Source organism: Spea bombifrons, chromosome 2 (genome assembly GCF_027358695.1).
Source record: "Spea bombifrons isolate aSpeBom1 chromosome 2, aSpeBom1.2.pri, whole genome shotgun sequence".
Classification (NCBI taxonomy): Eukaryota; Metazoa; Chordata; class Amphibia; order Anura; family Pelobatidae; genus Spea; species Spea bombifrons.
This window is the reverse complement of record NC_071088.1, coordinates 48222650-48247240: the sequence shown is the minus strand read 5'-3', so window position 1 is coordinate 48247240 and position 24591 is coordinate 48222650. Positions and strand designations below refer to the sequence as shown.

The 24591-nt window shown below is 39.7% G+C and overlaps 1 protein-coding gene across 1 annotated transcript in view; it reads right to left on the bottom strand.

Moving 5' to 3' along the window:
• Positions 1–8039: 8039 nt before the first annotated feature.
• The window catches only part of ITPR3 (inositol 1,4,5-trisphosphate receptor type 3), an 86737-nt gene continuing 70185 nt past the window's right edge, over positions 8040–24591 (bottom strand). Inside the window, exons 49-58 of the mRNA XM_053457841.1 lie at positions 21305–21430; positions 21037–21209; positions 18891–19055; positions 17971–18151; positions 17183–17290; positions 16230–16351; positions 15894–16059; positions 10612–10772; positions 10228–10389; positions 8040–8209 (exon numbers count right to left, since the gene is read on the bottom strand). Coding sequence (XP_053313816.1) covers positions 8123–8209; positions 10228–10389; positions 10612–10772; positions 15894–16059; positions 16230–16351; positions 17183–17290; positions 17971–18151; positions 18891–19055; positions 21037–21209; positions 21305–21430 — 1451 coding nt within the window. The 3' untranslated portion in view covers positions 8040–8122. The remainder of the gene's footprint in view (positions 8210–10227; positions 10390–10611; positions 10773–15893; positions 16060–16229; positions 16352–17182; positions 17291–17970; positions 18152–18890; positions 19056–21036; positions 21210–21304; positions 21431–24591) is intronic.

Sequence of the window (24591 nt, the reverse complement as noted above, 5' to 3'; positions counted from 1 at the left end):
ATTGTCATATTAGTTAAACTAATATAATAGAGTTAGTGATCTTTTTATTACCGCCCTGATTATCATTTTTGGTTGCTGAGTGGGATGGAAATTAATTGTGTGTGTTAGACTCATAAAGTATTAATTAATATTGATAACTTTCGATAATATACTGTATTTGGATATACTGCAATTTGACATGTTTAAGAACTTTGTATTTTATATTCTGCACTGTGTGACTTATATATAGATTTTATAAATTGTATTCACAATAAATAATATTTTTGATTGATTATCATTGTGATATATATCTAATTTGAATTTTAATTTTCGGCGATCTGAAAGGATTTAGGATCGGAGATAAAATATAGGGTATCTCCTTAAATTTATATTGTGGATGTGGTTCTACAATAATTGGTAGCGTCGTTATTTTGCGTATGTGATAAAATATTGGTTTTACCGATTTTGTCTCATTAATATCCCTAACAATATTGTCCCCCGTTATAATGCTCAGGATGTCCACAATCTATAATTTGATCAGGCCTGCCATTGACTGGGAGTCCCAGGATGCAGGTCTTCCCTCCTGGAGGGCGGATTTTCCAAATTTAACGTCGAACCGGATTCTTCAAGCGTTTATGTTTAATTCTAAAGTCCTGGTTTCTAGGGACTATAGTGAAATGTTCCTCAAGATTGTGCATAGAGCGTATGTCACCCCTAAGCTTCGGTTTTTGATGGGCTTAGCGGATCACTCCCGATGCTTAAAATGTCCCGCAGACCTCCTGCATGGCTTGTGGTCTTGTAGCTCTATTGTACCATTTTGGAAAGCTCTACAATCCTACATCAATGACACTATGGGCATTCGTTTTGTGATATCTGCTGAATGGGCTATTTTTGGTATATTCCCTGACCACATTTCCCCACCTGTAGCGAGGGCTAAATTTCTCCTGCTCATTCTTTCCGCAGTGGAAAAGCGGGCAATACTATCTCAATGGATTGCTCCACAGCCTCCACTGCTTCCTATGGTCCTGTCGTGTCTGCATTTCTTGTTTCAGATGGACTGGCTTGAAGCTGTCCTCCATAAGGAGAGCAAGGTCAAGTATCTTTTCAATCGCTGGTCCCCATTTATCGCAACATTAGATAGCACTACCAGATTGTCAGTGTTTCAAACGTTCAACACCACGGAGTGGTATTGTCTCCAGGTCCTAAAAGGTATTCGTCCCATTCCGGGGTTCTGACCTCGTTGTGGGTCAGGGCGTATTTGGGTTGTGGTCCGGTGTTCTGTGACTAAGGAGGTGTTATTACCTACATTGTATGTATTATTGGAATTGTGCATTACTTGTACCTGTACGCATCTAGTTTGTCACCATGTCTATTTGTACCATTGTTCTTCTGCTGTATGCTTTGTTTTCTCCATGCAATAAAGAAGTTTTTAAAAAAAAAAATTCAAACTATCAGATGACATATCTGCACAGTCACCTCCCTCTGCCTACGCACCCCCCTTCCCACTGACCTGTTCTCCCCTCACTACATTAACTAATTTCTCTGCTGTCACTGAAGAAGATGTACATGCTCTTCTTCTTTCCTCTTGTCCTACCACATGCCCCCTTGACCCCATCCCTTCCCATCTCACCCAGTCTCTTTCATATACCCTTGTCCCTACTCTAACTCATATCTTCAACCTCTCTCTCACTACTGGATCTGTCCCATCGTCCTTCAAGCATGCTGTCATTACTCCTATCTTGAAAAAGTCCTCCCTCGACCCGACTGGTCTCTCCAACTACCGTCCCATCTCTCTGCTTCCTTTCACCTCCAAGCTTCTTGAAAGAACTGTTTATACACAACTAACTAAGTTTCTAGACTCCAACTTCCTGCTTGACCCTCTTCAATCTGGTTTTCGCCCTCGGCACTCTACCGAGACTGCCCTTGCTAAAGTTACTAATGACTTATTCATTGCTAAATCCAAGGGCCACTACTCCATGCTAATCCTACTGGACCTTTCTGCGGCTTTTGACACGGTGGGCCACCCTCTTCTCCTTCAAAAGCTTTATTATCTTGGCCTCCGTGATACTGCCCTCTCATGGCTCACTTCCTACCTCTCTGATCGTACCTTCATTGTCTCTGTCTCCAGTAACACTTCCCCTCCCCTCCCTCTCTCAGTTGGGGTACCCCAAGGCTCCGTTTATGGACCCCTTCTGTTCTCTCTTTACACTTCCTCCCTTGGCAAACTGATCTCATCCTTTGGCTTTCACTACCACCTGTATGCTGATGACACCCAGATCTATCTATCCTCCCCTGATCTCTCTCCCTCTGTCTTAGATCGTGTAACTAACTGCCTTGCATCTGTCTCTACATGGATGTCTGAACGTTTCTTGAAACTCAACCTCTCCAAAACTGAACTCCTCATCTTCCCTCCCTCCAATGCTAAGATTCCCACATCTATCTCCCTCAATGTTAATGGTGCCATCATCTCCCCGTCTACTCATGAGCAGGGCCCTCCTCACCTGTTGTCTCTGTTAGTCAATTTGTAATGTAACATACTACTTGTTATGTCCTGTCTACCCATTGTACAGCGTTATGGAATTTGATGGCGCTATATAAAACAATAAATAATAATAATAATAATAATGGGGTAAATTGAATTATCTGGCTTCCTATTAGGACATGGGGCAGTAGGACCAGATGTAAAAAATGTGCACTTCCTAAATGTGGCGTTTTACTTCCCCAACAACCCGACAAACCCATGCATGGGGGATATCACTGTACTCGGGAGATATTGCTGAACACATATTGGGGTCTTGTTTGAAAGTGACGTATACCAGGAGCTGTAAATCCATACCTGAAGCACAATTTTAGTGATAAAAAAACACAAAATAACTTAACTATCACAAAGTTTGACAAAGGGTGGTAGTAGAATTAGTGCATGGAAAGGGTTAAAATACCAGCATTTGAAATACCTTGAGGTGTCTAGTTTTCAAAAATATGGGCTAAATTGCATTGGCCAGCTTTAAAGAAAAAAAAATCCTTCTTGTCCCCAAAATGGCAGTCAGATTTCTCCTTTGATCCATAAGCTGTTTCCCCATTAAAGATTATATCCCCGAATATTATGTTTTTCCAAGTATCCACCCAGTTGCTGTTTAAACATCTGTACAGACTCCGATAAAACTACCTCTGCAGGCAGAGAATGCCGCATCCTTATTGTCCTTACTGTAAAAAAAAACTTTCCCCTGCTTTAGACTAAATCTCCTTTCTTCCAGTATAAACGCATGACCAAGTGTCCTATGCTTAGTCCTGTTGATGAACAGATTTCCACACAATGGTTTGTAATGGCCCCGAATATATTTATATAATGTTATCATATTCCTTCCCTCTGAGGGGCCGTTTTTCTAAACTAAACAGATTTAAATTTAACCTTTCTTCAAAACTATAGTGCTCCATTCCTTTTATTAATTTTGTAGCCCGCCTCTGCACCCTTTCTAGTGCTATTAAGCGCTGCGTAAACTGTTGGCGCTATATAAATAAAAGATAATAATAATGATATCCTTCTTTAGAATAGGTGCCCAAAATTGTACAGCATATTCAAGGTGCGGCCTTACCATTGATTTATACAGAGGCAAAATTATATTTTTATCCTGCGAATTGATGCCCCTTTTTATACACGACAATACCTTACTGGCCTTAGCAACTGCTGACTGACATTGCACATTGTTGCCTAGTTTGTTGCATATAACAATTCCCAAATCCTTCTCATTTTTCGTTACCCCTAATTCACTACCGTTTAGGGTGTAGGTTGCTTGTGCATTCCCTACCCCGAAGTGTATAACTTTACATTTATCTACATTGAATTTCATCTGCCATTTGTGTGCCCAGTCCCCCTGTCTATCTAGATCCCTCTGCAGCACTGTAATATCCTGCTCACACTATTACTTTACCTAGTTTAGTGTCATCTGCAAACACAGAAACATGACTTTCAATGCCTATTGCCAGGTCATTTATAAATATGTTGAATAAAATTGGTCCCTGAACAGAACCCTGAGGGACACCACTTACCACTTTTGACCAGCTTGAAATTTTACCATTTATAACAACACTCTGTTCTCTGTCTCTAAGCCAATGTTCTACCCAAGAACAAGAATTTGCATCTAGACCAATTTCCTTCAGTTTGAATACTAACCTATTGTGTGGAACCGTGTCAAACGCCTTGGCAAAATCCAAGTAGATTACATCCACTGCAACACCCTGATCTACATTTGTACTTAACTTCGTAGAATGCAATTAAATTAGTTTGACAGGACCTATGTTTCATAAAACCATGTTGATTTTTGCTAATACTGTTCTTCCCAATGAATTCTTGAATATTATCCCTAAACAGCCCTTCAAATACTTAAGGCAGTGTAGCATAGCATGCATTTGTATTAGAGAGGAATTGAATTTTGTATACTGTTTTTATATATTTGGCACTGATCCAGCACTTTATTGCACCTACTCTGGTCAGTATGCTAGGTCTGAGATCCTTACGGACACCCTTTGATTGCGGAATTTGCTGATTGATATACAAGGTTTGAGAGCCTGATGGACACCCTTTCACTGCTGAATCTTCTGTTGAAGAAGCTAATCAACAGATGGACTGTCCCAGACATCGACCTCATGGCCACCAGAATCTCAGATCTTCTCTCTGAATCTTGTAGATTGTCTTACTGCCATAGACTCCTTAACACTGTGGAATTTTACCTAGCTTGTTGTACAAATACATACAAGGTCAGTATAAACAGCTCTCTAGTGATCTATTCACCAAGAGGTCTCTGCAAAAGACACGGGGTCATCAGTTGAGACTTGAGGAAAGGAGATTTCAGCATTAGCATAGGAAACGGTTCTTCACAGTAAGAACAATAAAAACATGGAACTCTCTGCCTAAGGATATTGTATTATCTAACTATGTGGATATTTTTAAGAAAGGTCTGGATGCTTTTCTGTTTAAGCATAACATGAAGGGCTAGCACAGTCGTATTAGCAAGTCTATCCAGAGAGTAATCTGATTACCACTATGGAATCAAGCAGACATTTTTCCCTGTTGTGGCATAATTGGTAATTGCCCCAAGTAGGGGTTTTTTGCCTTCTTTTGGATCAACTTTAGAACTAGGTTGAGCTTGATGGACTGGTCTTTTTTCAACCTACCATACTATACTTACATTCTTCCTCCCATTCCTCTGATCTCACCTGTTCTCAGGAAAGTCACAAACATACAGAGCATTTTGGGTTTGGTATTTAGAATTCCACCTCCTGAACTCAAGGCCCATTCAACATGGGCAGATGTTTATTTGGCCTTCTTCGGTGAGATCTGTAAGGTGGCAATTTGAAGCAGTCTGCACATCTTTGCAAAACACCACCATCTGGTAGAGCTGTCTTTTTGTGTGAAGTGTATTGAATACAGTCTTTAGATTCTTGTATTTGCTCAATTCTCCTCTCCCTTAATTTTCCTATAATCATTTTTTTGCACTTTTGCAGTATCTGTTTACCTGAGTTGTTAATTCAAAGAGATACCCCTGGGGGGAGGGGGTAAGTTGTACATTTTCTTAGTTCATCTACAACACAATATTGACATAATCTTTTCAAGCTCAAGGTAATAATTTAATATATGGTTCTGCTGTGATACATGAATATATTATATATATTTTTACATTACTTATGTACACTACATGACCAAAGGTATGTGGACACATGCTGAAGATCATAATGCACTATGCCAGGTGTTAGCTGGACTGGTGTTAAGCACATGGCAGCTGGACTATGGAGCAGTGGAAACCTGTTCTCTGGAAGTCTGATGGATGAATCTTGCTTTGGCAGATGCCAGGATGACACCACCTAACAGAATGCATAGTACCTTCTGTAAACTTTAGTAGAGGAGGGACAATGGTCTGGAGCTATTTTCCAGGGTTTGGGCTATGCTCCTTAGTACCAGTTATGATGTAATGTTAATGCTACACTTTAGAGACATTTTCAACTGTATGCTTCCAACTTTATAGCACCAGTTTGGGAAAACCCCTTTGCTTTTTCAGCATGACTGTGCCCCTGCGCACAAAACAAGCATGTGTTTGATGAGTTTGGTGTGAAAAAACTTGGAGTGGCCTGCGCAGAGCCCTGACCTTTACCACAGTTTGAACACTTTTGTGATGAATTGGATCGCTGATAGGGAGCCAGGCCTTCTTGTCAAACATTAATGCTTGACCTCACAGATGTGTAACGTCTTTCCAAAAGAGTTGAGGCTGTTACAGACACAACAGGGGGAGGGACAATACCATATCAATGTCCTTGGTTTTGGTAAGGGGTGCCCAATCTCTTTTAGGTGTGATGGTTCTTCATAATGTAGAAGTATATTTACATTGACCTAATATTTTCCACGGTTTTCTTTTATTTTGTTGTAAATCAAAAAGAGTAGCTCAATTACATGGCACTGCTGTTTACGCCTTCAGTGGGATTTTACTTTTGTGACCATGAGAAAATTTTAGTATTTTATGGCCAAAAAAACAATTTTGCTCAATTTTCTGCTGTATGTACAAAAGAGCCTTTAGAAATATTAGAACTAAAACAAATATTCTTTACATAAATCTTCCAAATTTTTTGTACTAAAATGTTTAAAGTTCATCAAAAAGTATAAACATCCCCAGTATAAACAAGACCATTAATGTTTGTAGAAAATGAGGAAATTAGACTTGTGCATTCAGATGCACACATAATTCACAAATATTGCTTAATTTGTTATATTGTATGAATCACTGAAAACGAGAAAGGACCCCCAACAAAACAAATGGGAAATCTATTTTTTTTTGTTTTCATTAATTTACCTGTAAAAGCAAAAATTCTTCTCTCCAAGTCCCTTTCACATATTTCTGGTACAGTTAATTACAAGATATTACATTTGTAGGAATCAGACAGGCTTGAACAAGCTGGGATTGGCATTTTGGCAATGTTCCTAGAAAATGTTCAAGCAGGTGCTGCTTATTAAGTATTAGCAAATGGCAACCCTCCCAGGAAACAATAAGATCCAGGATGCAAGAGGTTACATACAGCAACAAAAAAAAAAAAAGTATAGTTAACTATTGCCATATAAGGGATATCTACATTGAAAAGATTCCTACCTCGGATCACCTGAAACTAAACTTTTAATAATATCTTCAAAAATCACCACCAAAATACCAAATTATAATAGACAATTGCAAAGACTAGGAAAATAAAAGTAAAAATCTTGGGAGTTCTGTAGACCTCAAGCTACTTCTGCTGGAAGGATGTTCTACATTTCTACCACTCTCTCAGTAATGTAAATCTTTTATACATTAAGTAAAAATCTCAGGGCTTCAAGCGACTAGAAAGAATTTTAGTCTATGCTAATGCAGTTGGGGCAGCACAAGATTCCCTCAAATTAACAAATAGTGGTTTGAATAGAAAACAAATGTTGCCTCAATCAGCTGCTCTAAAATATTAAATAATCCTAACGTAACCACAGAGGTTAAACGTGTATTATATTTTAGAGCAGTTGAGCAAGGCAGGCAATTGATTCCGTTGGCTGAAAACAAATATAGCAAAACAAAATGAAAAAAATTGTCCCAATCAATTTTGCTCACTGTGAACAAGTCTAGTATGCTTGCCTATGTTTGGCATAGCAGTCAGGGTCTTCATGGGACAGTAAAATACATGCTGATAAGAGATTGGAACATAATATCGTGTATGTTCTTATAGAAACTTTACACAATTAATGAGATGTATACAATTTACTTAAGTTAATACATATTCAAAATTGTTTAATGTTGAAAGCTGAATATTCATATTTTGTAGTGTACACTCGTCTTTTGGTAATCAAAATACAAAACGTTTAAAACAAAATACAAAATTCCTACCACATTTTTAGCCTAAAATTGAACTTTAGTTTTCGCTATAAAATATACAGTGATGACACTGTGAACCGTTTATCTAAAAACATGCATGTAGAAACATAAGTTCCAAGAGAACATCAAACTTGTTCTGCTAGTTGACAGCCATGTTCATCAAATAGCACATATATAATTTATTCAATTATATATATATATATATATATATAGGTACACAGCATCCAACAGTATAGTTCCCATTATCGGAGTCTGCATCAATTTTCTTATTGCCCACTAGCCGTGGCGTGTGCAGCATTCGTTTGTACATCTACAAATCCCAAGCGCTGGCGTCTCTTTCGCTGCTCAGTCATCTGCAAAAGAAGACGTACACTAAATTTAACTAGTGGCTGAGAAATTGGTAACTTGCTTTGCACTAGACCAATGAGGCATAGCTGGCAACCTTAGAAGCCTTACAACACCCTATACATTCACAGCAGTTAGCATTCTTCAGTAGTTTCTGTCTCCTCCAAAATGTTTGGTAATGTAGCTCAATATCTATAGTAATTAAGCTATTCAAACTATGGCACCACTTACCACTCGTGATAACACTCATAAGATGTAATTATCGTTTGATTAAAGGACCTTTTTTGACTGTTACTCATCACGAAAAAAACAGACTTATAAAAAAAAATCATGCTACAGAGAGTTTATTGTTGTCAGACCACCAAATCAGAGTAAACTATATTATTTATACCTATGGTGACAAAAAGAAAAACAGAATGGGGTCAAATCATGTGCACAAATACACTGAATATTATAACTGCTTGCGGCTATTACATATGTAGTTTAGACACATCAGCTTTGGTCTATCAACTCCTTCTATTATTGAATGAACCATTAAGGAAAACCATACCAGAAGTGTTATTCATTATTATACAGTATAATGTAATGCAAAAAAAGGTGTTATATAAATGGTTAATACAAGTTCAATGTGTTAAAAATAAAAAAAGCTGCTGTACAGACTGTAGGTTCCCTCTATCATGTTTATGGAAATTAGTAAGCACTTCAAAATTTTATTTTTTCAAATTAACTGATTTTATTAGTAGCATATTTGCAGTTTTTTAGCACCATATCTTATTTTGTACATGTACCTAATTCAGTAGTATGTTGAAATTACAGCTTTAAATGCTGTATGTTTAAGGAATGTGGCAAATTTAGTCATTACTTGGCTTCATTAATCCAAGTGCTCCCCAGATTTACAAACCTCAAGACACAGGTCTGCATGGTATTCCTGTATATGTCCTTTACCACACACTTCCCGGTTGCCAATACAGACTGTCGCATTACATTATGTAATGATATTTCCTGAATAATGCAGAAGGAATGTTATGTATGAGTGAAAGTTACCCTATGATAGTCTGTTTTAATGGGTGAAAAGCTCAACTTATTATTGATTATGTATGCTGTGGGAACCAATGGGCATTAGGCATAAACATACATGCATCTTTAATCAATATAATGCAGAACCACATGACCAATAAAACTTACCTTATATGTAGCTCATATGTTACACATGAATAAAGCTATAAGTGAGTTTGAATTGCTTATTGTTACAGTGAACTTTTTTGATCTTTTAATTCTTTGTTTCCTTTTGTTTCTCATTTCTAAAATATCTCTCTCATTTCTTGTAAATACAGTATAACTCCTGTTAGTCATACAACACTTAACTCTGCCTGTGTATATATGTAGCCATGGCTCCACACAGTCCCTTCTTTCTGAGGCATCTTGTATTGATATTATTATTATATTATTTATTGTATTTATTTTGCACATCACTTATTGTTTCGTTGCGTCTTGTATTGATAAAACAAAAAGGAGTTAAAGGAAACCATCATATCTGACATAAAAATCCAGAACTGAAACCCAACTATCATTTGTGTCATTGTTCCATTTGTATGTACTTCAGATGTCCATTTTCCAGCTCTGACATGCAAAGCAAAGCCAATGCACATTTTGCTTCATTACCCGTGATCCCTTAGCAGAGATGACATTGTTATCAGTCCAGACAGGAAGTTGTGACACATATCCTGGACTCTAACTGCATTTTTAGCAGCCTTTAGCACTATAGTAAAAATAATTTACAGCTATACAGTTGTTTCTCTATAAAACTATTAACACAAACATCTTAAGGTGAAGCACCAGCAAAATGGTTGCTGCTACATATAGCATAACAGAAAATAATCCTGATAATTTATTATCCCTAAAGAAATATGAATACTATGCTATAAATTGGTGAAAAAAAGGTATCAGGAATATTTTAGAAAGAAACTTCTATAGTCAGAGTATGACATAATTAAATTAAGTATATATATTTAGCTTTAACTTGTACCTGTTCCTTTAGTTCGTTGAGCTGTGTTGTTAAATGTGTTACCAGACGCATGGTTGAGTTCAGTTTGTCCTGAAGACTACGGATCTCGTTCTGCTCCCCATCACTCTCGTTACTGACCAGTGACATAGCCCTCATTCTTGGGAACCAGTCCAAGTTACAGCTCTGTTGAAGACATCATACGTAGTCAGCATCATAAACCTCATCCATATATTTTACTATACATGCACTTTCTGTGTTGAAAGAAATATGATCTGAATTTTTTTTGTGCTTGTGTTTTAATAAAAATTGGGTGTTGTTCACTGTTTAGCTTGGCTTCATAAACCATTCAAGTCTACATTAATCTTAGGACTTAAAGAGCATATGATATTGGGAAGTTGTACTTACCTTTATCATTTGTGCCACATAACTTTCAGGCCCAGTATAATCGGTCTTGTTCTTCACTCTAACTAGCACAATAAAGTACAGGTAATTCCAGATATTGTGTTCTTCTTTAATATGTTCTTCAAATGACACTGTTTTGTTGTCAAACTTATCCCTTTCGAGACCTAAAAGGAACACCACATTAAAATCATGGTATATCTACTTCTTTAGTAAGAGTTTGTACACATTGTAAAAACATTTTAAACAGAAATGTAAATATATATTTCCTAGACTTGTGCATTCGTTTTTGTACAAACTTGATTTTTAATAAAATGGTACCCTAGTCACTACTGAATCTCAATTACCCAAGGCAATATCAAAAAAGAATACAGTTCAAGTGGTTTATATTCATAATGCAAATTAATAAATATGACTGCAGCCTTGGTCGGGACACCAAACAGTTTTGCACCGTCTTATAATCGGGTAAGCTGGAAAAGTGGTAAGCTTTATTCGACCTGTATCCACCTGTTCTTGAATAAATATTGAGACAAGTGAATGCAGAGATTTGTTCTTATTATTTTCTTTACTCTATTAAAAATATTTTTCATTCCATTATCAAAAGGATTTCACCTGTGCAACAACCAAGAATTGTGTGGTCCTAACACAGCGTAAAAAAGGTAAAACATCATGAAAGCCCTTTATAACTTGCAGTGAAAAGATCAGGGAGCCTCCTCATACCATATTCTCCTCCCATTTTCCTGCTGCACAGGTCTTGCCAATTTATTCATGGCCAAACTGGAGGAGGACCACATCTCCACCTGCCACAACAAACTGCTGGTATATCTCCGCTAAATCGACGACATACTAATCATCTGGACTGGTAGCGAAGAGGAACGCCTCAGATTTCATGAAGGCTATAATGCCTTTCATCCCAGTATAAACCTGAAACTGAGCTACTCCCGCACTAACATCCAATTCCTGGACACTACCATCTATAAAGAACAAGTCCATTCAGACTTCACTATACTGCAAACAGCTATCAATATCCCCAGAGAAAACCTTCTGCGATATCAGCAGCCACAAAAAAGAGATCGAGTACCATTAGTTGTCACCTATAATCTGCAAATTGAAGCCCTGCGCAAGATCTCAAAGGAACTACAAGAAATCTTGCACACTAATGAAAGACTTCGGATGGTATTCCCACATCCCCCACTGCTCTCATTCAAACAGCCTCCCAATCTCAAACAATGTATAGTGAGGAGCACCCTTCACAGGCGAACAGCAAATGGTACCTCTCCCTGCCAACAAAAGAGATGTGAGACCTGTGCACACATCCTTCCCACAGATGAAATACAGATCCCAGGCTCACACTTACACCACAAAATCAGTGGCTGCAAATCATCTAACGTGGTGTACCTCATCATGTGTGCTAAATGCCCAACATCGATGTACGTGGGGGAAACAGGCCAAGCATTACACAAACTGTTTAATTTCCACAGACATACCATCAAACAGAAAAAATAGATACACCTGTTGGAGCATTTCTGTCAGCCTGGACACAGCATTCAGGATGTGAAGCTGTCAGTACTGATGGGATCGCCCTGCACCCAGAGGGAGAGAAAAATATGGGAGATCAAACTAATATACCGTTTTAATACCCTACTTACTGGCCTCAACAGAGACAGAGAATTCATCTCCCATTATAACATTACAAACCATTAATCCTCTCACAATTCGAATTAACTACAAACAACTTATTCCTGGGAACATTCGACACCTCCATGGCATATGTCAAATGATTGTATGGCCCCTCTAACCAGGGAGTAAGTCTTTGCTCACATGTGAATTGTGCTTTTGTATTTAGAAAAGTCTGTGTTAGCTTCATTAATGCCTGAGCAAGGGTCCCAACAACTCGGTCTTGAAAGCTCGCAATCAAACTCTCAGTTAGCCAATAAATGGTATAATTTTAACTATACTTTTCAGGTCTTTTAGAGATAGTGAAGTTGTCTAGGGGCTGCAGACCTCCTGATCTGTTGACCTAGACCAGAGCATGCCACTGCGTGTGCTGTTACAATGTGGTGCATCTTAATACAGTGGTGCAGTCTTCCCCACCCCTTTTGCAGTAAAGGAACAATCATAACAATTTTCTAGTTACATTTTATTTATTGTATTTTGAAAGAAGAGGTTCCCTGAAAGCAGTGAGGCACAAGGTGTATAAAGGAGAGGACAAGAATGCATTAGGAGCACTTCAATTCTGCAGGTTTGAGCACCATTTGTAAAGAAACTTAGTTTGATTAGTTGATCTTTGAAAATATATGATAGAATGTCCCTGCTGAAACAAATGAAAGCAATGCCTTCATTCACATGTATGATCTGTTTATGAAGTAGGTGGTTAGCCAAATGGAGCCCCATAAATGGCCACACACTAACCCCTGTTTTTCAGTGATTGCAGAAACCACTTTTGCACGTGTGGGGTTACTAATTAGCTAATCACCTTTCCTACCTCCAGGGGAAGTCTTTCCCATAGCTAGAAGCCTTGCGCACAAAAAATGGCATCTTATGTAATTTAATTAATTTTTCTTGCTTTATTTATGTATTGCAATTTTAGTTACCACATCTTCCAAAAATACACATCAAAACACAAATTTAAATAGCATGTTAAAATATACTGTATGTTAAAGGCATTGCCTGAATTTGTGGGAGAGGCTGAAATAATATTTCCACCCCTCCTAAAATTTTAAGTCATTCTTCTCGAAAGACGGGGATTTAGCTTCAGCATAAATGATCACATCTGTTGGTGTACCTTTCTAGTTGCTATTAACAGACACCATCGGTATTGGGTATGATAGGTCTCTGCTGTTAGGCTTTACTGTCTCCCTTCACCTTCTCTAATTGCTATTCAGTTCCAACTCCTTTCCTTAGTGTTTGCCTTCTACAGCCCAGCCCTTGTCATGGGGTCCTTGTGCTATCCAGATTTGTCTCCTAGTACTTTGAGCTTCAGTCAGTTTCATACTCAGCTTCCATGACCCTCAGTGTCACAACATTTTCTTAATGGTCAAGAAGTGTGGAAGAGGGTCCAAATGTCTCCAGAATTAAATAAATAATCATGTTTAAAAGGATATATATATATATATAGAAAGAGAGAGTTGAGCTCAAAAGTTTACATACCCTGGCAGAAATTGTGAAATGTTGGCGTTTCATAATATGACTAATCATGCAAAAATGTTTTCTTTTATTTAAGGCTAGTGATCATATAAAGCCATTTATTATCACATAGTTGTTTGGCTACTTTTTAAATCATGATAACAGATATCACTCAAATATCTGTGATCAAAAGTTTACATACCCTTGAATGTTTGGCCTTGTTACAGACACACAAGGTGAAACACACAGGTTAAAATGGCAATTTAAGGTTAATTTCCCACACCTGTGGCTTTTTAAATTGCAATTAGTGTCTGTGTATAAATAGTCAATGAGTTTGTTAGCTCTCACGTGGATGCACTGAGCAGGTTAGATACTGAGCCATGGGGAGCAGAAAAGAACCATCAAAAGACCTGTGTAACAAGGTAATGGAACTTTAAAAAGATAAAATAAAAGTTCCAGTCAGTACTGTTTAATTGCTTATTAAGAAGTGAAAAATTCAGGGATATCTTGATACCACAACTACCAGAAGAATTGTTCGAGGTACAAACAAAACCCCACAGGTAACCTCAGGAGAAATACAGGCTGCTCTGGAAAAAGACAATGTTGTTGTTTCAAGGAGCACAATATGATGATACTTGAACAAAAATAAGCTGCATGGTTGAGTTGCCAGAAAGAAGCCTTTACTGCGCCAATGCCACACAAAAAAGCCAGTTTAAAATATGCCCAACACCACCTTGACACACCTCACATCTTCTGGCACACTGTACTTTGGAGTGATGAGACCAAAATAGAGCTTTATGGTCACAACCATAAGCACTGTGTTTGGAGAGGGGTCAACAAGGCCTATTGTGAAAAGAATACCATCCCCACTGTGAAGCATGGTGGTGCCTCACTGAAGTTTTAGGGAGGGGTGAGCTTTAAAGGCACAGGGAATCTTGTGAAAATTGATGGCAAGGTGAATTCAGCATGTTATCAGAAAATACTGGCAGACAACTTGCATTCTTCCACATGAAAGCTGTACATGGAACGCTCTTGGACTTTCCATCACGACAATGGCCGTAAGCACAAGGCCAAGTTGTCCCTCCAGCGGTTACAGCAGAGAAAGGTGAAGGTTCTGGCTATCACCCTCGAGCCACTCTGGGGAGATCTCAAACGTGCAGTTCACGCAAGAGGACCATAGCAGGCTGAAGGACTTGGCATACCTCCTTACCTTTTTCAGAAGAGGCTGAGAGATTCGTTCCCAACCCTCAGCCCACATGTCATGCATTAGATTTTAATTCCCTTTAATTCATTTAACCTCTTGACGGCAATTGACGTGCCAGGCACATAATGACTTTAAACTGGTGAAGAAAGAGATCAATTTCTTCACCCAAGTGGTGTTGCTGTAATTCCTTGATGTTGAGGCATTAAGCAACACAGAGATCAGCAGCAAGGGCCCCGCGTGGTCCCTCCCCTAGACATCAATGTCTGCCATATATCGTATGGCAGCGGATGCCTGGTTTAAAAGCACTTAGGAGGTGATAAACGACAAAATAACATCTAATGAAAGCCCTTCTTGTCCTGAAAAAACCCCCAATATGTACAACTAAACACAAGGACCACAGAAATGTTAAAACAGCCATTGTCACGAAGGGTACAAAAAATAAATCAAATGAATCAACCTAGATTCCAAGTGCCTAAGGAATAGTTCAATTCAGTTCTTCCTTAGTACACTCACATAGTAGTAGTTAGTTTCACTTACTTTCACTCCATTTAAAGTTCAAGTTTTAATCCACAGCTTGTCATTTAATTTCATACATGTTGTAGTTATGTGTTCTCTCTCTTGACCCCTTTTATGTCTTCCCCAAAAAATGTGTTATCACTTTTGCCTCCAAACAGGCAGGTTCATCGCTGCCTAGGTTTTCGACACAATGCAACACAATGATCTTTCTTCAATTTATCACACTGTCTGATTGTTCCTAATCGTTTTCACACTCCTATTGGTCCTAGTCGTTCTCTTACTTGCATTATCAACTCTGTAAACCTGACCACAAATAAAAATAATGGTGTGTTCAGTTTCTTAATGAGAAGTTAAAAAATAACTTATGTGTAAATTGTAATTGGGAGGAGTTGCTATCATAACCATGTTTATTATGAGGTAGACATACTAAATATTTTCTTACCGCAGATAAAGCATGTTGTTTTTAGAACCTCTTCTTTCTTTTGTTTTTCACTCCTCAAATCTGCAAATGTGTCAATGATGACTCCAAAAATCAAGTTCAGGACAATGATGATGACAATGAAGAAGAAAAGCAGATCATATACCACACGACCAGGAAAAAGGGATTCCTGTTGGTTAGATGCAGAACTTTTTATAGATGTATTTCATAAGCGTACATTATTTTATCTACTGATTTTTATAATTCCCAAGCACAATATGAAGCATGATGCATTATGTAGCCAGTGTTTATCTATCGGATTCACATTTTATATATTAAACAAATTATGAAGGGTCTTACATCTTTGGAAGGTTTTCTCAAGATGTCTCCCACACCTCCTCCGTTCCTCAACCCGTGGTTCAGTACTGTGACAATGCACATGAGCAATGTATCACATGCTCTTTCTGTGTCATCTTCATCATCTAAAAAAATAACAAGGTCCAGAAGATTAATATAACTGAAGAGAAATAGCAAATGAAAACATCATATGTATTTAACCCCTTCAGTCCCCTATGGATATACCTGTACGTCCAAAAAACGCACCCCAAGAATCCCCGTTGGACTCCCCCCTGACAGCAGAAGCCAGCATCGCCGGCTTTCTGCTGCCCGATCTGATGTAACAGCTTCCGGCATGAAAGATGGAAAACTGTTACATTTTTAAACGCAGATCGGGCATTTTAAAATTCCCTTTCGGGTCGCGTCACTGCTGACATCACCCGGAAGGTAATTGGAGGACAGGATATCCCCTGTAGGGATATCCGGTCGCTCCGATGAGGCACAGACACTCTAAGTCCCCACAGACTTGCAAAGAGATCAGTGTGATCGGTGCAGGGGGGATCATGGGGAGGAGAGTGAGAAACCATGTTTCACACCCTCCTCCCATGCTGAAAAACAAAACAAAAAAATAACATGTTCATGAGGTACCTAAGAGGAGCTCTATCCATTTAAAAAAAATAAAAATAATAATAATAAAAATATATATATATATATATATATATAAACTCCAAAAAATAAAATATATAAAAAAGATAATAATACCAAAAAAAGGAAAAAAAACCTTACATCCCATTGCCCTAACACAACATCTACCCAGTATAACCCTCCTGCCCCCGTTCACAACCCCCAAACCCATTAAGCCATATGCATAAAAATTCTACGAATAACGTACACCTTATAGTGTGTTCCCTATAAGTGCTGGGAAAGTATGGAAAATATGGGATTGAAGGGGTTAAATATTTTGCTTTTATATTTACCTTCAGAATTCTCAAGTACTGTGACACCAGATGGACAGTCTGTTTGGTCCCTGCTGCAGTAATCTGCAAAAGGGTTTGATTCCATGGATTTTGTCATTGTTTCTGGAACTGTATAGAAAAAAAGGAATATTTGTATTAATTGCTTTATAGATGCTTTGCCAATAAGCAAATATTTTGTCTTATCCAAACCTTCGAACTCTGGCTCTCAAAATTTACAGAGTTACATTTATAATACAACTAAAATGGTTTTATAAAGATAATTCTAGTTTTTGTTTGATAATAAGGAGGCAAGTAATCTCACTGATCCACAATTTTTCCTAAATTAATATTCAGATTTGGGGGTTCGTCTTATAATCGAGCAAATACGGTATTTCTAAACTGAAACCCAACCTGATTCTTTCTGTCTTTCATTTCTGTCTTTATTTTTTTAAACGCAACACCAAAAATTGTATAAAGTGTGTGCCACAATAGCCGCCTGTCTTTCATTCTCTGGAAGGCTGTTCCCTACAGCTACAAAGTAAGATTCACTGCCTAAAATACTACATTCTAACACAGGCATTTAAGTATTTTATTAACAATTAACAAAAGTGCTTATTACTTTATAATATAATAAAGGGGAAGTACAATAATTTGTTTACAGCATATAAGTACAATAGTCACGAGACATTATGAACATGGTACTATAGGTGTTCTCGCTATGCAATCTGGAAATGTTAGGTCACTGGAAAAGAAAATGACGTATACTTCAGTCAACAACTCTCACAATAGATTCTCTCTTTCCAACTCACCATTGGGTAGTCGATCAACCTCCATTATGAAGTCATCTTTAAGGAAAAGAAAGCCCACAATGGAAAAAAGGTAGACTAATATAAGGGCAAGTAGAGCTGTCAGGAGGATCGAACGACCGTTACGTGTTACACTTTTGATCACATTGAACAATGTCTCCTCCCGATATATCAGGTCAAATAGCTGTAAAATTAAAAACTGGTTTGTTAAACATTTACACATAGCAAAACATGATATAAGGCCAATGCAAAGAGAGGAATCTCATTGATGCTGTCTCTATATTTTACAAATATGGTTCATCTCCTTTGAACTCACTGAAGACTCAAAGTTTAATGAAAGTACATACATGATGAAGTTTGTAATTTGCTTTGGCTTACAAAAAAAACTGCAGCATTTTTAAAATGTGCATGAACATGACCAGTATGTGTACTAAACATAGGTCACAAGCCATCAGATTTGGCTTTTGGTTTCTGTATGTTTTGTCAAGTTAACAGACAAATCAGAGATGTAGTATACAAGATTCAATTACATCTCACTCCCACTGTGGATTCAAGTGGGGTTATACAGCGCAACCTTTAGAGAAGTCAGGATTACCAATCTTTATTATCATATTTCATTTTATGGACTTTTTCCTGTAGCAGCCACCTAATAAAAGGGACTAAAACAACTTAGTGGCGACTAATCGTTCTTACCAGAAGGAGCTAGGGCATGGACAAGTGTATAAACAACATAACAAAGTATAAACCTGTACACAAGGAACAACAGTTGCACATAGATACTGTAGATAATGAGGGAAAAATTATACCCATATGGCCCATCTTCCTTTAAGCTAGCTTCCATGCTCATCCTAACCTTTTTTTAAATTCTTCCACTGAGTTATAACATCTGTATTCCAAGTATTGAGTAAAGACATGGTACATACCAAAATGCTATAGAAAAGCTCATGAACGAAAACACCCAGGACACTGGTCAAAATGTAGCCCACGTGGTAGAGAAATTCCACATCCATCACCATAGCCTTGTATCCACGAATGAAGGTTCCACGGTTGCCAACAAAACTCACTACAAAAACTATTTTGTTGGTCAGCTGTTGGTATTAAAAAACGGGAAAAAGAGGTACGTTAGGGATGAGGATAATACATAGCGTATACGATTTTATAGAGATTTAAAAATAAGGAAGCATTGTTTTCAAATGTCATAGTTTGTGAGGTTAGTTTTTACAATTATCTCATTCCTTGTTACAGTAGCCAAGCGTCCTCTGTAAATAGCACAGAACAACTGAGCAATGAAGGCTCAGTTGTTTAGGGTTTTAAAGGGTGAAACTCCACCCTTTGATTGCTGTAATCAGTATCTCCAGGTGTCCACGGCTTGTTCTGAAACCATGGACACCTAGGGAGACGGAAGCAGCTGTGTGTGTCTCCCTGGCATCTGTGGTTGCCAGGGAGACGGAACGCTGAGCGTGTGGGCCGCCCCTCTTCCTGGTTTGTCTCCCCGGCGTCCCTGGTTGCCGGGGAGACGTGTTGAATTGGGTTCGGCCCGCCCCCGCCGCTGTCAGAATGGCTCAATTACCCGGTTCTTTCTAGAGGTAGGACTGCCAGAGCAGCAGTTAAGACATCACACAACCTATGTCGGTCTAGGTTAAGGTGTCTTAAAAATTTAAACACGCTAACACTATGGACACATACACACTGAATTAGGGCTGCAACAACTAATCGATAAAATCGATAATAATCGATAATGAAAATCATCGCCAAGGAATTTTATTATCGATTAGTTGAATTGATTTTATCGCATATAAGATAAGGGTTTTTTCAGAGCAAATGTTCTGAAAAATATCCCTCGTTTTATGATCCGACCTCAAATAGAGGTCAGATTATAACACTAACATCCAGATCCTCCGCAGCGCTGCAGGGAGAAATGCTGTTTGGTTTTCACATCCAGTTTGTTCATTAAATTATTTTAAATAAACAAAAAATGTACATACTTTTTTTTTTTATCCGATTAATCGAAAAAATTAATCGGCCAACTAATCAATTATGAAAATAATCTTTAGTTGCAGCCCTGCACTGAATCTGGCACTACAATACAGTAGACATACTGGCTACGACACTATACATTTACATACATACTGACTCTAGCGCTATACATATACACACTCATAATACAGTATAAACAACCACACTTACAGACTATACATATACTGTACACACTGACTCTGACACTACAGTATACACATACACACACTGACTCCAGCACCATACATTTACACACATGCATACTGACTCTGACACTATAGTACATACATACACTGACTCCAGCACTATACATATACATACAAACTCATGACACATGACTAAAAAGTCTAAAATAGAGTAAAAGGCTACAGTAAAGTATGCCACCACTTAACACGGCCAACAGAAACTTCATCATAGATCAGGAAAACAATTATAGGAGGAATTATTGTACTTAAATATTATAGTATAAAACTCCATATTTAGGGTGCAATTTTAATGCTTCTCTGCAGAAGTGTTAAAGTGCTTCATAAACATTGAAACCAAAAATAAAATAATCAAACATTTATCTAAAGCAGGTCAGATGCATACTAGGAACCTTAATGTACGTAACTGTCTATAGGGCTTCATGCCAGCAGAACCGTGTTATTTTTTGTAAGAAATACATGCTTTCTTTTCCATTACCCAGTTACCATCATCTGTCACCAATTGGTGCTGTATGTATACATATCCTTTGCATAATAAATTAACCTATTTAAGAAGTCTTGGTTTTGACTGATCTTTGGCCACAGAGACATTTAGATATTTAAGCAAAACAAATATCCAACATTTTCATTGGTGAAAACTACATGAATGGACACAATTCTGCTGGCATGAACCCTAGACAGCTGAAATTATCTTCTACTTTCATGTAGCTTTCATCAATGAAGGTTGGCACAACTCATCTGGCATTAATAAATATTATCTACATGTATCCTTCCATTAATATTGTATGAAGCATTTGTTTCACAAAAAGCAAAAGTTAAAGCACAGTTGTCGACACTTTAAATGTCTTACATTGAGACCCCCAAGTATGTAGAGTGTTGGACCAATTCCCAGGTAATAAACAGAGCGCAGGATCAGAGCCACAATAAGAGGACGGAGGCCATAACGCTTTGTGAAAAGAGACATGACAGAGAAGCAGACCATAGCCCAGAATAGGAGTGATACCAGAGGTGAGTCCAGAATCCCTGGGGAGAGAAAAAGATGCGCGGTCACAAACTTTCATTAATAACTCAAAAAAATAATTATTCACATATATTTATGTTAAGTATAGGCATCTTACCTATAGATGTGCCCTCTACATATGGATAAAAGAATGCTATAATCAGGTTAATGAAGACTGCAAGGTTGAAGGAAATGGTCCCCCATAGCGTCATTCTTCGGGAAAACCAATATATCAATGGCATGCCTAAAGGAACAGAATGGAAAAAAACATAGATTCAAGTATGGTTATGAGTTATAACATGTAGCTTTGATTGCACATAATGTACATCTATTTGATAATAAAACAGATTCTAATCTAATCAGATCAGTATATGGTGGGCTTTTAGCAGTGGCGTCGGTAGGGGGGGGCCAGAGGGGGCCATGCCCCCCCCTACATTATGCTGTGCCCCCCAGTGTGCCCCCCTAATCGAAACGCTATACTAATGACCCGGCCCACCGCCGGGAAAGCGGGACATTTCCCGGTGTGCCGGCACACCAAGCTCCAATTGCAGCCGATGCGGCTGACAGTTTCAAAGCGGCTGTAAAACCGCCTCCGCTGGCCTCTTAATGGATTGCCGGCATGCCGATCACTGACCAAGGCTCTTCATCCCGCCCCTTTGAAGGGGGCGGGCTCTTACGCAACGGTTGCTTGTCACTGCGTGACAGGGAGAAGAGCACGAGGGAGAAGAGCAGCGGTGTTACAGTGGAAGAATGAAGGCCAGCAAAAAAAAGTATTTTATTTTAAATAAATAGTGGAGGTGACAGAAGGAGGGACATTAACAAGAGGGGGCTGCATTGGGAAAATTAAATACAAAAAGATGGTGGCTGGGGACATAATTACACATCAGGGTGGTTAGAAGAATGTCACATATATCAATACACAAATGAGGGGGGTTAATACACATGGGTATGGGGGCCATAATATTAACCAGTACAAGGGGATGGTGCATCAATACACAAGGGAGGGGGGCTGGCTGAGAGCATCAAATAAATCAATACACAAGGGTGTATTGCAAAAATGCACAAAGGGGGCAATGGCGTCGGCAGGGGGGGGCCAGAGGGGGCCATGCCCCCCCCTACATCATGCTGTACCCCCCGGTGTGCCCCCCAATTGAAACACCGTCTTTTTTTTTTTTTTTTAATAGATCCGGAGGAGAGAGAGAGGCGCCGAGCGGTCGCTGAGGAATAAGTTCTCAGCGACCGTTCAGCACCTCTCACTCTTCTCCGCGACCGCGAGGCCTCTGCCTTGGTCGCAGTGCCGGCATTTCAAGCCGAGCGCCGGTATATGATGTCATATCCGGCGCTCAGCAATGAAGCCGCACACACTGCGGCAGAACCAGGAAGACAGAGACCTCGCGATCCTGCTGCTGGACTTCTACAAGCCCGAGGTAAGTGAACTTCAAAGGGGGGGGGAGAGGGTAGAAAGTTAGGAGGGGGTTAGAGAGTGAAAAGAGGTGGATAGGAAGTGAGAAGAGGTAGATAGGGATAGATTGGGAGGGAGAGAGGGGGTAGATAGGACAGATTGGGAGGGAGAGGGGGTAGTTAGGATAGATTGGGAGGGAGAGGGGGTAGTTAGGATCAGGGCTGGCCTTTGGGGTGTGCGACCTGTGCGACCGCACAGGGCGCCACACTCCAGGGGGCGCCGCCGCCGCCACGGGGTCCTCCGCCGCCACGGGGTCCTCCGCCGCCGCCGGGTCCTCCTCCGCTGCCGCCGCCGCGGGGTCCTCCTCCTCCGCCGCCCCCTCCGCCGCCCCCTCTGCACCTAAATGAAAACGTTGTTTTTTTTGTTGTTGGTTTTTTTAACTTTATTTAACATGGAGGATGTTAAATAAAGTTAAAAAAAACCAACAACAAAAAAAACAACGTTTTCATTTAGGTGCAGAGGGGGCGGCGGAGGAGGAGGACCCCGCGGCAGCGGCAGCGGAGGAGGACCCCGCGGCGGCGGCGGCGGCGGAGGACCCCGTGGCGGCGGGGGAGGACCCGGCGGCGCCCCCTGGAGTGTGGCGCCCTGTGCGGTTTGAAGGGGCAGAGGGGGGGGTAGTTTGAAGGGGCAGAGGGGGGGGTAGTTTGAAGGGGCAGAGGGGGGGTAGTTTGAAGGGACAGGGGGGGTAGTTTGAAGGGGCAGAGGGGGGTAGTTTGAAGGGGCAGAGGGGGGGGGTAGTTTGAAGGGGCAGAGGGGGGGGTAGTTTGAAGGGGCAGAGGGGGGGGTAGTTTGAAGGGGCAGAGGGGGGGTAGTTTGAAGGGGCAGAGGGGGGGGTAGTTTGAAGGGGCAGAGGGGGGGTAGTTTGAAGGGGCAGAGGGGGGGTAGTTTGAAGGGGCAGAGGGGGGGGTAGTTTGAAGGGGCAGAGGGGGGTAGTTTGAAGGGGCAGAGGGGGGGTAGTTTGAAGGGGCAGAGGGGGGGTAGTTTGAAGGGGCAGAGGGGGGGTAGTGAGGGGGGGCACCAGAGGAGTAGTTCGCACAGGGCGCCGGAACACCTAAGGCCGGCTCTGGTTAGGATAGATTGGGAGGGAGATGGAGATATTAACATATATTGGCAGCAGAGGCTAATATTAATATTTATTGGCAGCAGGGTCTAGTATTTATATTCATATTGGCAGCAGGGTCTAGTATATATATATATATATATATATATATCGGCAGCAGGGGCTAATTTTATATATATTGGCTGCAGGGACTAATAATATATATTGGCAGTAGGGGCTAATATTAATATATACTGGTAGCAGGGTCAAATACTAATATATATCGGCAGCAGGGTATAATTTTTATGTATATCGGCAGTAGGGTATAATATAAGTATATATCGGCAGCAGAGGCTAATATCAATATATATCGGCAGCAGGGGTTAATATTAATATATATCAGAAGCAGGGTGTAATATTTCTATATATCGGCAGCAGGGTCTAATATTTATATATATTGTCTGCAGGGGCTAATATTAAAGAATGAGAAATAACTGCCTAACGTGTGTGTGTATATGTGTGTGTATATATATATATATAGTGTATATGTACCGTTTTATAATTGGCCCCCCTACTTTGGTCCCTGGCCCCCCATGTGCCCCCCTAAATATGAAAGCTGGAGACGCCACTGAAAGGGGGTGGCTGGGGGGGGCACAAATACACAAGGGGGCAATACACACAACCACCAAGCAATGGAAAGCATTTTTATACTATTAGTAGGTTATCCCATCCTGATGTGGGGGTCCATGTGGCAGCAGAGCCTGTCCTGGTGTATGTGTTTGGGTGTCAGTGTGGCAGACCCTGTCCTGATATGTGTTTGGTCATCTGTTTCCTGGCACTTTACTTGCTGTAGGGTTAAATAGAACTTTGTAATTTTTATTTATTCAGATTTTGTGGTCACTTC